This window comes from Pseudorca crassidens, chromosome 1 (assembly GCF_039906515.1).
Source record: "Pseudorca crassidens isolate mPseCra1 chromosome 1, mPseCra1.hap1, whole genome shotgun sequence".
Classification (NCBI taxonomy): domain Eukaryota; kingdom Metazoa; phylum Chordata; class Mammalia; order Artiodactyla; family Delphinidae; genus Pseudorca; species Pseudorca crassidens.
In genome coordinates, this window is record NC_090296.1 from 38089799 (window position 1) to 38104534 (window position 14736).

Consider the following 14736-nt stretch of genomic DNA (forward strand, 5'->3'; position numbering starts at 1 on the left):
GGGTTCGTGCCCCGGTCCGGGAAGATCCCACATGCCGCAGAGCAGCTAGGCCCGTGAGCCATGGCCGCTGAGCCTGCATGTCCGGAGTCTGTGCTCCGCAACAGGAGAGGTCACAGCAGTGAGAGGCCCGCATACCGCAAAAAAAAAAAGAAAAAAAGAAAAAAAAATGTATTGCTGTTATGAGCTGAAGGAAATGCTACTGAATATTTTCATAATTTCTTTCTCCTTCCAATTTCAGTTGCTTTATTAAAGCAATTATTTCTCCTGACTGAGATACCTCTAAGTTAGTTAGAATGAGCTCCACCAAACTGCATCCATGAAGTAGAAGAGGTTGGGCATTTTTTCTACAGGTCTCTTTTCTTTCACATCCAATGCTCAAAAAAGTAAGCCCTCAATACCCTGTCACTCACTTACACCAATGGGAAAGCAGCCCAAATTACTGGACTGCTCGTGTCTTTCTCAACCACAGCTAAATGCAGAACTCAGAAATATATAACCTATCAATAATAAATAAAATATCTAGAAAGTGGAGTTCTACTGGCCCTGAAACTCAGAACCAAAGACAGAAAATCAGATCCCTCTCATTCCCTCTTCAAATCCTCTGGCGCTCTCCTCAGCAGCACTGTACCTTTACCACATTCTGTCCCAGCATTGCCAACATTCCTGCTCTACGTTCAGACAGAGTCAGCCATCCTGCAATCTTGACATTACTGAATATCACAGAGGTCAACTACATTTATGATATCATGCTAACTGAAATGATAAATGAGGACCTGGATGCCCAGTAAGACATGCCAGAGAGTGAGATATAAAGCCTATGAGAATTCAGGAACCCCAGCATCAATTAAGCTCCCGGGGGGCCAGTAGTCTGGGGCATGCCAGGGGACTTCTATAAGGTAAAGATCAAGTTGTTCAGTCTTGCACCTCTGTTGCCAAGAAAGAGGTGCGGCACTGGATGGGCCTTCTGGGATTTTGGCGGCCGTGTATGCTACACTGGTGACTATTGCTCAGATCCATTCATCAGAACGCCGCCAGTGCTGAGGAGGCAGCGCTGCAGGACCAGGCTATGGCATAAGCTGCCCTGTCACTTGGGCCATAGGTTGCAGCTGGGTCCCCAATCACTAGAATCCATGGGTACATGTGTACCCAATCTACATGTGTAGATTGGCCCCTCTCCAAGAGACCCAGTTATGGAATTTGTGCTTTCCAGCCCCTCAAACCTAAATTCAGTTGAACTGAAGTCCTAGTTCTCAAGCAGGCAGCTACACTTCCACCAGGGAATGGGATTCAGGTTCTACTGGGTCATTTTGCAGTCCCCTCACTCCCCCACCAAAGAACCAGCATGCAAAGAAAGGAGTTGCTATGTTGACAGAGGTAACTGTCCACCTAGGGTTTCCAATATACACTGGGGTTGAAAGAACTATGTCCGTAATCCAGGACTTAACGGAGCATCTCTTGGTGCTTCCATGGCCAGCGATAACCATGAATGGGCAACTGCAGCAACCAGGATCCAATAAGAGTAAAGTGACTAAAGGCTCTAACCTTTCCTGTGTCAGTTCTCCTATCTCCCATTCCTGTTCCCTTGGATCACTTTCCGAAATAAACCACCTGCTTACAAGCCCCTGTCTCAGGTTCTGCTCTCTGCTGTAAAGCTGTTAAGTCATTAGGAGGAGAACACAAGGGGGAAGAATACTTTTTTTTAGGACAATAATTTTATCCAAAAGCCAGGCAATTCTTCAAATTGTGAATGGATAAACTAGCTGCTGTGCATGAGTCTGACAGACTATTACTCAGGAATAAAAAGAAATGAACTACTGATACAAGCAGCAGCATGAATGAATCTCACATGCATTATGCTTAGCGAGAAAAGGCCAAACTCAAAAGGCCACAAACTATCCGAGTCTGTTTATATGACATTCTGAAGATGGCAAAACAGATTAATAATTGCCACAGGCTGGAGCTGACTACAAAGGGGCATATGGAACTTTCTTGGGTGGTGGAAATGTTCTAAGTCTTGATTTCATTGGTGGTCATGTGACTGTATGCACTTGTCAAAATGCAGCAAACTTTATACCAAAAAGAATGATGGCAGCCCCCAAATAAGTAAATAGTTGCCACAAAGATTATGCATTCACTCTTCAGCCCCTGGATGATTTTCCTTGGACAGGTTATAAAACTTTTAGGTTCACAGTCAGTTATAAAGTTGAGTCTAGAAAGGGAGAAGGAGCCACAGTTGTTCCAAGAGTAAACACAGAGACAGAAACAGAAAAACCTGTAAGCAGCCAAAGTAGAAACTAAAACAGGAAAGACTTCTGGATCTTGGGTACAAGGGGAAGAAGACAGCCTTACCCCTCCCATATCTTTGAAGACATGCATTTATTCTAGCACATTGTGATCAGTGAAGCATAAAATGATGATCCTGAATAACCAGAAATGAATAATTAAATCAAGCAGATTCTGCTTAAGAGGGAGGTAAGATTTTAGGGGGAAAAAAAACAGTAAATCAAAATTTAAATTAATTTTTGAATTTGTAAATTTAAACAAGCATTTAAGTTTTCAAAAATCTACTTACACAAAACCTTTCTTCATAAAGATGCTGGATTGTTGTATCAGTACAGACGTTTTTAAAAACAGAAATTCATTTTGTCACGTGTAAAATCACCAACCATGCCAACAGAATCTTGCATGTACAGGTATTTAGATGATATAATTTTTATTGAATGGATAAAAGCTATTTTAAAATCTTACATCAATTTTGGCATGTGTAAAAATCATTTAAGTTGACAGTTTAGTGGTTAAAAACAGAGTGTACATTTGAATCTTCTATCACTTATAAAGTTGAGCAAGTTAATCTCACTGTGTCTCATTTTCTTCATCTATAAAATGAGAATGATAATCTCATCCTCATAGGATTCTTGCGAGGATAAATGTAAACACATGTAAAGTGCTTAGAACTATGCCTGACACGTGCTCAATTAAGTGCCCATTAAGTGTTAGCAGTTGTTATTATTGTTATTACGTGAGAACATATTTTGTTGGTGTTATTCTTTGAAAAACACATTTTGTTAGCAGATATTGTCAAATGCTTGTATGGATAACTACAAAAATAACTACTATTACATAACTACTAAAATATGATTGCCAGTGGGTAGAGGGCAAGAGAAAGATAATGTAATAAAATAAAAAGAACAATAATCTTAGGATTAGCCTAAACCTGGATGTGAATAAGAGCTGTCCCTCAACAAATACTAAGTGCCCACTAAGTGCAAAGCCCTGTTCAGCTTCTAAAGTTACAGTGTGAGCAAAACAGATGTGGCCCCAGCCCATAGTCCCAGTTTAATCACTAGCTCGGAGGCTTGTACCAACTCAAATCTCTCAGTGCCTCAGCTTCTTCATATAGAAAATGGTGATAATAGGTAACTCTTGAGGGCCATGCCGAGATTCAGCAGCATCATGCGTGAACTGCCGCCTTCTTTTTTTTTTTTTGGCCGCGCCTCGCGGCTTAGTTCCCTGACCAGGGATGGAACCCGTGCCCCCTGCAGTGGGAGTGTGAAGTCTTAACCACTGGACCACCAGGGAATTCCCTGAACTGCCTTCTTAGCACAGCACACAGGAACACACTGCACAGAAGGACCTCAGTAAACCGTGCCATTGTGGATGGGAAAGAGCTGGAGGCTAGCGGCCCTGCTAAAAGGACAATTTACAAAGTTCCTTGGAGTTTTAACATTCAAGAGACTATTTACTAACCAAACCCCAACAGCACCATCAAAATGATATTCATTTTCAAGAATAACAAGTTTTAAGCAGGAAAATATGATAGTGCTAAACATTTAAATCCTAAGGCAAGGTGACCTACTGCTAATCTAGTATTGATTATATTTGTCTTAAGTAAATTCAGCAGAAATTTTAACAGGAATAAGAGAGAAGGGTTTTCATTTAATGTTCTGATTTGTACCTCATTTATACCTGGTCCTTTGGAAAGATTAAAGAATACCCTAAGATATTTTTATACTATTTTAAATTTTCTTTCTAAATGTATGGGATGCCTAAGGCCTCAACCATGGTTAAATTAACATCTGTGATCGATATATATTATGGAGGTTTTCTTTGAGACAGTCTTCAGAAAGAACATCATACACATTTTTAGGTCATACTTATTAACAATAGTAGTTAATTTCCACAGTTAACCACTGTAATTAATTTCAAAATTAATTGGTTATTATGAATATTACCTTATTCTAACCTCTAGTGTGATGGAGAGACATTTTTAAGAGGGCTTAGCTTATCTGCACGATAAAGATTTTAAAGCTCATATAAGCAAGTAGCCACTTATTTCTAAGAATTATTTGACACCAAAAAAATGCCACTGTCATGAAAGAATTTGAGTCATTCTTGAATAATTCCTTGGAGATTATTTTGCTAGGACCTGACCTCTATAAACATTTACATGTTCCATGCACGTGATGTAAACAAATGGTGCAGGTTGAGGACTTGTTTTATATTTTAAAAAAAATAATAAAACAATTTAAATGACATGTGTTAGTAAACTGTACGGTTTGACTGTTGCAAATGAAACACTTACTTCTTCATGGATAAATTTCCACTCCTGCTTCAGTTCTTCACACCACAACTCCCATTCTTTAACAGCTTCCATCAAACTCAGCCATCTCTCCCATAGAGCAGATGTGCTTCTGAGTAAACAGAGGTTGTCACTATCTGTGCACATGGGTCTCAAGTGTCTGAGGACCTGTCGTACTTTCATGAGCTCTTCTTTGGCTGACGTAAGATTTGACACCAAGGTCTTAAGAAAGAAAAGAAAAGGAATAGGAGGGATAGAAGTTTTCTGAATTCAGAACTATCCTGAAACTTATAAACTATTTTAATCTTGAACAATTAATGTTTTAAAATCATCCATGAGTATTACATCATCCATTTTTTAGTCCTTTTGGAAGTCAATTTGAGACAGATGAGAAGCATCTATGTATTATTATATTGCACATGAATTTGGAACTATGGGGACAAATAATGACCTATCAACCAATTTTTCTAAGTAAAAATGTGTTTTCCAAGGTAAATATCCTAGAAGTTCACTTTCTTATTTTAATGTAAGTCTCGTATTTTACTAGATAGCTAATTTGTACAATGCTTACTGTAATCAACCACATATACATTATTTATATTTTTTGGTTTTGTGTTTGTTTTGTGGTAGATGATAAGCACAGATGATTTAGAATGTCCTCATCCAAATGCTAATAACATAATACCATATACTGTGACAGATGAATATATGCAAAAACTAAAATTGCTCAGTAATAGAGTATAAGAAGTAACTAGAATTTAGCATTTCTGAAAGTTACATTAAATGCTCTGTCATTGATCCAGCGATGTCCAACAAAACAACATGCAAGGTAACGCTTTACAAAGAATGATTAATAAGGACAGGAACTACTGGGGAGAAGACTGTCCTGTGAACCCAAATGATTAAATTTCTCAGAACCAATGCCTCATTTTCCCCATGGCTTTTGGTTTAGGAATTTTGTTGAGTGTACAACTCAGGATGAAGATTTCTGTGGGTCATAACAGAGCCACATCCCGTGATGCCTCCACCTGCTTTCTGCCAATTTTTTGTACATAGTGTTACTGAGATTTGCAAGTTCTATTACCTTGCTCTGTTCCAGGCGCTCTAAAGCTTCTTTGTATGACATTGGCAGTGGGGACATGGACTGCCCAAGAACTGTCTCCATCTGGCTGAGGTCAGTGCAAATTTTCTCTTTTATTTTTCTATAGCCTTTGTAATTTTCAAGACACCTAGTGAGACACAGTTAGAAAAAAAAAGTAATGTTAAATTTCATTTAGTACAATAAATTCTGAACTTCCCAGAATGCATTCTGAACACTTAGTAAAAAACAGAATGTAATTCTCTTTTTGCTACTCAGTGTATTTCAACAAATATTTATTGACTACCTCCTCCTCAAAGGACCTGCATGAGACTTTTAATGCAAACTTTAACAGGCAGATAAGACTGTTTCTAAAACACCTAAACTGGAAAACTGCATTCTTGAGCACTGCTAATAAGGTGTAAATTGGTACAATTCTTGTAGAAAACCACTTAGTCTTAAAAATGCTCATATCTTTTGATCCAACTTCTGCAATTAATCTTAAGGAATCAATCCTAACATAAGAAATTTATCCTATACCTTATAAAACCTTTTACACAGTAAAATCTTTTTACTTATTAGACTGTTAATTAAAATGGCAAAAATCAGAACACACTTTATGCCAACAAAAGATATGGTTAAGTAAGTTACAACAATCCGTTTTAAAAAATATTATATAATAATTACAATTGCTTTTATATGAAGTTTTGTTACAATAAGGAAGAGTTCATTTTATAAAGTAAAGTAAAAGCAGCCTATTTTTATATAGTACAATGTTGTGCTACATTAAAAAAAAACACTATGAATAAAATTATGTATACAAAATAGATACAACCTAAATCCCCCACTGAAAACAATAAAAAATTAGGTATCAAAGATATATTTTTAAAAATTCTTAAAACACAATAATAAACTGGCAAAGAATTAAGGAATATTCAGAGGCCCCAAACTATGTAAAAGTGGAAATACAGAGAAACAAGCTAAGCTCCAAGGCCAGTTTTTCACTTTGAGGACATTTGTCAAGTTTCAGTTTTGTTGACCTTCACCTGGAATGCTGGGGACAGAGGATAAAGCCCGGAGCACACCCAGGATGGATGTTTATTAGGACATCCCCTCTGTAAAGATAATTTGTAACACATATAACACAAAGACCAGCCTCCAAAATGTAGAATAAATCCCTACAAATCAATAAGAAAAAGCAAGACAACCCAATAAAAATTGTCTTGAACAGGCATTTTTCAGAAGATGAAAGATGAAGAAATATTCACAAAAGAGGCTCAAATTCATTAACAGTAATAAAGATGCAAATTAAAACCACAATGAAGTATCACTTAACCATCAGACTGGCAAAAATTAAATCTCACAACATTAAGTGTTGGTGAGGATATGGGACAACTGGAACATTAATATGTTGCTGGTTTGAGTAGAAATGGGTAAAATCATTTGGAATTAAAAATTTAAGATGTGCATACCTTTTGACCCAGCAATCACAATCCTAGTTATACACCCAAAGGAAGCTCTTGCATTTGCAAATGTTCCTAGAAGCACTGTTTGTGAATGCAAAAACTAGAAACAACACAAATGTTTACCAACAGCTGGGTGAGTGAATATTTTACTACAGACAAAAACATGAATAAACTTCAGGATCATAATGGTAAGTTTGAAAAAATGAAGTCACAGAAGAATACATATACATGAAAACAGGACACAAACATGTAGTAAAAATATTTTTAAAAGCAAGGGCATGGTAAATAAAAAACAGGATAATGGTTACTTCTGAGAGGAGAAGGAAGAAGTACCCAAGAGAATTCAAAAATCATGATGTTTATCTTTGAACCTTTGGGTACAAAGGTGTTTGTTTTATCATCATTCTTTATACCATACTCAGACTTCTATAAACATTCTGTTTTAAGTACTCAATATTCATTAAGAAAAAATGAAATAAATGCAATAGAATATTTGCCATGGTTTTCCTTAGTGATTTTTTCTTACTTTTCCATATTTTCCAAATTATTTCTAATGTGTACATGTTAATTATAAACAAATCTATATTTTGTTCTTAAAGCATTACCTTTAGAAAGAAGTACCTACCTTTCTACTTCAGCTTCCTTTACTTTGGCTGCCTCCCTCATGGCTGAGTCCTTAGAAACTAATTCCTGTAAAGTACACTCAAGTTGTCGTTTAGCTTCTGGGCTGCATATAGTCCCCAAATTCTCGGTGAGGTCCTGGATGTCTGCTATTGTGGACTTCAGTTCCTCTTGTTTGCGGCGAGGCATCTCTATTGATTCTTCTGGATTATCGAGGTCTACTCTATGGGATGCAATGATGGCTTCAAGGGCAGTGATGATCCCCATGGCCCTGGCGACTGCTTCATTATAGCGTGCCATATTTCCATAAGCATCATTCAAGACATTCTGGTGAATGGAAGATTAAATGCCGGGATGAAAACTGTCAAACTTTTGTCATTCTTGAATTTTTGTGATACATTCATAATATGTCTCTGTGTCATAAAGAATGAGCATCTCACACTTATAGTTTAATAATATTACACTAATAGTTAAAAATGAATAAGTTTAAACTAAAAAAAACAAAAAACAAAAATGATTAAGTTTCTCTTTGCATAAAGAAAATGGTTTCCAGATTTGCTAAATCTAATCTAAATTTAAAGATACATCTCATGAATCATGTCTAATGACATATGTTCCTGCTCTAGAACTCTTGTATTAGACTATGAATTATATAAAACAATTGAATATATTTAATGTATATAACCTTAAGCAATATCTGTGGGAAAAAAACTGAAAAGACCCCCCACACACCAAACCTCTTGTATTTTTAAATTAATGGCTCTGCCACTAACTTTAGTTTTGAGCACATCACTTAATGTCTCCAGACCTCAAGTCTTCTCACTGAAATAACAAATAGTTGAAATAAATAACTTTAGAGGGCCCTTCCAGTCCAGCTCTAAATATATCATTTTGGGGATTTATGTACATTGTTTCTGGAAACTGTATTAAAATCAAGCAGAGAATTTGTTAAGTACCAATTTAAAGAATGTATTAGGGTTCATATGTCTTTATATTTCTATAGCATTTATACCTTAGCAAAATAGTTCAAATACATTATCTAACAACTTTTTGAATTAAAGAAGGGAGTTGGGCTTCCTTGGTGGCGCAGTGGTTGAGAGTCTGCCTGCCGATGCAGGGGACATGGGTTCGTGCCCCGGTCCGGGAAGATCCCACATGCCGCGGAGCGGCTGGGCCCGTGAGCCATAGCCGCTGAGCCTGCGTGTCCGGAGCCTGTGCTCCGCAACGGGAGAGGCCGCAACAGTGAGAGGCCCGCGTACCACAAAAAAGAAAAAAGGAAAAAAAAAAAAAGAAGGGAGTTAACGTCCCCATTCTAGAAATTCAGCGTGACAACTCTGAAAACACAGTGAAGGGCATTATATTAAGAACAGTGTGTTTAGATGATGCCTAAGATATCTACCCTATTATTGCAAGAAAGGAGGGAGTTTGTTGTCGTCGCTCTGCAACAGAGATCAGCAAACTTTTCCTGTAAAGGGTCAGACCGAATATTTTAGGTTTTGCAGGCCATACGGACTGTCACAACTACTCAGCCCTGCTGTTGTAGCAGGAAAGCAGCCATACACAAGCCAGTAAGGAATGGGCATAGCTGTGCTCCAATATAACTTTATTTACAAAATCAGGTGCCTGGGCAAATTCGGACCATGGGCCTTAATTTGATGACCCCTGCCCTAAAATCACACAGATCTCAACATGAATCCTGGTTCTGTTACTATTTCAAGACCTTGAGAAAACTGTTGGTGTTTCTGAACTTCAATTTCCTTATTTTAAAACGGGGCTAGTAATAGCACCCATTTCACAGAGTTGCTATGAGGATTCAAGATAAAGTGTTCAGCATAGTTCTTAGACACTGTAAATTCTAAATAAATGTGGAGTTATTATCTTGTGTTCTTTATACCATATTTCTTCCACTACTCGGTATTATTTCTGAAAAGCAAACAAACAAAAATCACAAACTTTTTGGTTCTGAGCTCAACAGAAGCTACGAGGGATATAGAAATACAGGTGTCAAACTCAACTTTTTCCAAACTGTAAGGAACTGTATTTAGATACAGAATGAGCTGGGATTATAAACTGGACCTTTGAAGTTCTTTAAAATGGCTATTCTCCTGTGCAGAATATTTCTATAGAATGTGTAACTTCTTGAGAAATGTGGATATTAACTAGAGTAAAACATAAAATCATTAAATTACAACAAATACATTAATGAACTAATTAAAAAACTTACTGTGCGCAAATCAATGCTTGCATTAAGCTGCATGTAAAGATCTTCAATGTCATGTAATTTTGTCTCCACATCACTAGCTTCAGAAGAGTTTTCTTCTCTTTGCTTTTCAAGAACAGTCACAGCTTTAATGCTATCCATTTCTGCCTGAACTTGTTCTTGAAACATTTCACAAGTAACTTTTTCATTTTGAATATGTTCAATTTGCAAATTTATAAGTAAAGGCTGTTGTAACTGAGATTTTATCTGATTTAAAACATGTAAGGAATTTTCTAGTTTGTCCTGAAAATTCTTTTCATCCATTTCTTTCGGTTGGGATTCCAGGACTATATTTTGGAGAACCTTGTGTAACTTATCACTTTCTTCTGCATACAGGTTTATTTGTAGCATTTCTTTCTCTTTGAATGAGTCATCAAAGTCCTTATTTTCACTTAATTTCTTGATTATTTCATGATACAAGCACATGACTTTCCTGATTCTCTGATTCAAAATTTGAGCATTGAGCAGACTGCTTTCTGGTGGGGTGTCAGGCGTTGTTAGTAGTGCTTCAGTCCTTTTCTTAACTTGCAGATCCATAGCCCTCAATTTACCTAGTGATGCCTGATATTTGCCATATTCTGCCACAAATGTATCTAACTGCTTAATTTTTTCTTCAAGTTCCTTTTCTTTTTCAAGTATTTGGGTTTGTAATTGGTCAAGTTGGGACCAATCCCAATTTAGTCCTATACAGTCAAACACTTCTTTGAGTTTCAATACTTGTAGGATACTAGATCGAATACCAGTGATTTGGTCTTTAAGACGATACAACTCCTCTTTAACATGTGGATTTATTTCTGGATTTAGTAGCAGTTCATTGTGCTGTATATGGTCAACCTCCTTCTGAAGCACAGATGTTTTTTCATAAAATTCTCTATAAAAATTTATCTTGTGTTCTACTTCATTACATTTATTTTGAATGAATCTTTGTGTTCTGTTGGCTCTAGTCTTAAGATTTTGCAATTGATCATCTAGAAATAATCTTTCAAATACACTTAGATCTTTACAGATTTTTGTTTGTTCCTGAAGATGTGTTGCGATTACACTCTCAATTTCCTGCAATTCCTTCTGAGAAATGGTCAAAGTGACATACTGATGTTCTAGTTCAGCTTCTGTGGAGGTTGTTTGCATCTTGGGGATCATCAGTGTTTCATTTCCTTGAAGTGAAAGTTGAACCTTCCCTATTACCCCAACAAATTTGCTTCTTTCTTCCAAGTTAAATTCTAATTGCTGTGATCTTTGAGTTGATTTTAAAACTAGCATTTGGTATTGATTCTGTAAGTCCTGTAGGAGGTTATTTAAATCACTGCTCTCATATGCTGTAAGGTTAGGAATATTATCTTTGACCTCTTCAACCAATGACTCCACAACCTGCTGCTTATCTAGAATGCCATCGTGCACCACCTTGCATTTTCTGATCTGTGAAAGAATATTGTCTGGGAGAAGGGAAATGGTAGGCATGAGTTCACCTAACAGATTTTTGACCCATAAGATAGCCTCTTTCATCTTGTACCTGGTCTCACACTTCTTGATCTGATTTTCCACCTCTATGTTTAATGGTTCCAATGCTTCCAATTGCTTCTGCAAATTATTTATTGCATCTTCTAAAACCTTCTTTTCCTTTTCTCCCCAAATCCTCTTCATCTGAAGTTCAGCTCGCGCTCTGAACACAGAAAATCTATGCTTGATAGTCTGGAGTTCAGTGGCCAAGGCAACCATGCTTTGATTCCCTTCCTCTTCTGGAGAGTCCAGCCTTAACTGCAGACACTGCTGCTGCTGCTGAAGAGAAATTTCAAGGTCTTGGATCTTACTCATGAGAAACGTAAACTCATCATGTCCCACCACTTGCTGAGAATACTTCTTCTGGACCAGTTGTTCCATTTGCTCCCAACCATGTTCAAGTTGCTTCATCTGGCTTTCCAACAGCTTCTTATCCATGTCAGTCAGACAGTATGATAAATTTTCCCATTCGATTTTCAACTTGCTTAAAGAATCTTTCTCTTTTTCTATTGATGCCAGTAATTTTTTAATTTTGTCCATATGGGTTGAACTGTCCAGTGGTCCCCTAGCAAAAGAAGAAAAATGGAGCTGATTAATATTTATTATACATCAACATGAGGTTAGCTGTCATTAAAAGAAATTAATTCTGCTTTGAATTCACAGAAGAGAAGATTAGGTTGTCTGTAAGAACACTCTGTCCTTAAAATAAAAATCAGAATCTTGTTTACTGTAGCTCTCAATTAATGTGTGACAATGTAGAAACCTTGTCTATAAAATGAGTATCATAAAAATGCAGAAGCACAGGAAGGGAGTGAAAAGTGAAGGGAAGAATGTATGTAAAAGTACTCTGTCACCTGTAAAGTACTTGTACAAAGTTAGGCTAGGACTAAGCTAAATTACAACATCCAACCCTTTCGTTATCATCTTACCAACAATAATGATAAAGATATTGACTAAGAAGGTACAATCATCAGACTAATCTTTTAAATATAAAATTGTTTCCTCAAAGGATGTCACTGAAAGTGAACCCCATTTAGGCAAAAGTATAAAATAAAACTTTTTAATAATGAGAAAATGTTTACAAGTTATGACTATATCTACAATCTTCAGCCATCATTTTCAAAGCCAAAAGAAGTACATACATATAAAAAGAAACCATTACAATACATATATATTCCTTATGTTCCAAACTATTTAAACCAAGTATGTTAATATTAAACAATTGTATTGGGCTTCCCTGGTGGCGCAGTGGTTGAGAGTCCGCCTGCCGATGCAGGGGACACGGGTTCGTGCCCGGGTCCGGGAAGATCCCACATGCTGCGGAGTGGCTGCGCCTGTGAGCCATGGCTGCCGAGCCTGCGCATCCGGAGCCTGTTGCTCCGCAGCGGGAGAGGCCACAACAGTGAAAGGCCCGCGTACCGCAAAAAAAAAAAAAAAAACAATTGTATTGATAATGTGTCTGCCCCCCTCCCATAGTTTAGAATCATCTCTTGGCAAAAAAAATGCTAAATTCCATAGAACTTAAACTTATTTTGCAGATATTTATAGAGTGAGTTAATAGTTTAATAAATTAATTTGTAAAATTAATATAATTTAATTGTAAAATTAATATGAATATTTTTTGCATGAAACCAACAGAATTTTCTTCAATGGTTTCCATATGAAATTAATTTCCACACTGTAGTATTAAAATCATAATATTCTTTAATAGTATAAACTCTTAACACCCTGGGCCTGTCCAAGGCAGTGGAGCCTATGGTTGAACACAAAGAATGCACATCCTAAATTCTTATACTTACACTTTTAGACTTTCCTTTTCTGTCAGCAAGGCTTTCATCGAGGATTCAACTGCCACGAGGTGTTCCTGAAAATCTTTAAGGAGACAGTATTGGCTTTCTTTCTTTTTCTTCAAAGTAATAAGTGCCTGAAGCAGATTGTCCAAGTGCTGCACTGAATACCTTTCACTGTGGGGAAACAAGGCACTTGTTTCTGCTTTCTTCAGATATTCAATTTGTTCTAGTGGTTCAATGGCTGCTTTCTTTGCTTCCAACTGGGTACATAATTCCTAAAAACAAGTCAAGGAAATCAATAAATATACACTCACTCATTCACTCATTAATTAACTCATTTATTTTTTTCCCTTTGCTCTTTCCTTTCAGTAACACATTCTATCCCAAGAAGATGTTTTAAATATTTCATTTGCACACAAGAGAAACTAAGGTCCTGACATTTAAAAGATTTTTTTTTTACTAGAGTCATGTTAAAATGTAGACTAACACTCACCATTGGTCTAATGTTTAGTAGCAAATTGGTCACCCTATTGTGTTAAAAGATTCTACAATGTCTAAAGAAGATTTATCTTTTTATTAGTTACATGCATCCCTTCTCTTTCCTGTTTGAGATACATGTTTACTGTTATGTAAACTTAGCTAAAATTGTAAGGGTCATTTTAAAAAACATGGTAATGTATTGGACTTTTAGATGCCTTTCCATAGCTATGAAAACACAGCTGTAAAAACAAAGAAGGAGTATCCCATAATGCTGATAATCAGAAAAAATAAAAGGAATTTGTCAGAATCAGAAAAATACAGAGGACTAAGAAAAGGAATGATGGCAAGTCAGAATCTCCAAATTTTCTTACTGAATAAGTAAGATTTTAGGAACTTTGTGAAAGAGAAGACTAATGTTCATTAAACTTTTACACTTCTTAAATGGAAAGATTTATACAACTTACTGATTAGTACATAATTATATAGTTACCAAACTGATCATCAGGCAAAGGTTAAATAAGACTTTTCATTCTGTGGAAGCAATTTTTTGGTAATTAAAATATATTGTATTGTACTGGATAAATGATGCAATCATGTTGTCAGTATTTTTCTTGTTTCCATACCTCTATCTCTTTTAATTGTTCATTTCTTAACATAACATCTAATTCTAAAGGTTGATTTCGCAGCTCATTGACTTTCTGCTCATCTTCAGTGGTTTTCATGCTTTCTTGAACATCAAGAGAAAGTTGTTTTGACAAAACCATTTCCACAGCTGAATTCTGAAAACATAAAAAGATTAATTGCTGAATAGTCTACCTTTCAAATAAATAATTTTTTATTTTTCTTGATGAAATAATTCCAGTTTCTTCTATTCACTCAGATTAAAGACTTTTCACAAGTATATCTGGCCACTACCAAAGAGGATTTTTCCATGCAATATTTAATGCTAATATTGGTATACCAAG

The 14736-nt window shown here is 36.3% G+C and overlaps 1 protein-coding gene across 1 annotated transcript in view; it reads right to left on the minus strand.

Annotated features, from left to right (window-relative positions):
* SYNE2 (spectrin repeat containing nuclear envelope protein 2) overlaps nt 1–14736 on the minus strand; it is a 307891-nt gene that overhangs the window by 138019 nt on the left and 155136 nt on the right. Inside the window, exons 46-51 of the mRNA XM_067733714.1 lie at nt 14395–14550; nt 13301–13566; nt 9969–12066; nt 7749–8071; nt 5664–5808; nt 4583–4801 (exon numbers count right to left, since the gene is read on the minus strand). Coding sequence (XP_067589815.1) covers nt 4583–4801; nt 5664–5808; nt 7749–8071; nt 9969–12066; nt 13301–13566; nt 14395–14550 — 3207 coding nt within the window. The remainder of the gene's footprint in view (nt 1–4582; nt 4802–5663; nt 5809–7748; nt 8072–9968; nt 12067–13300; nt 13567–14394; nt 14551–14736) is intronic.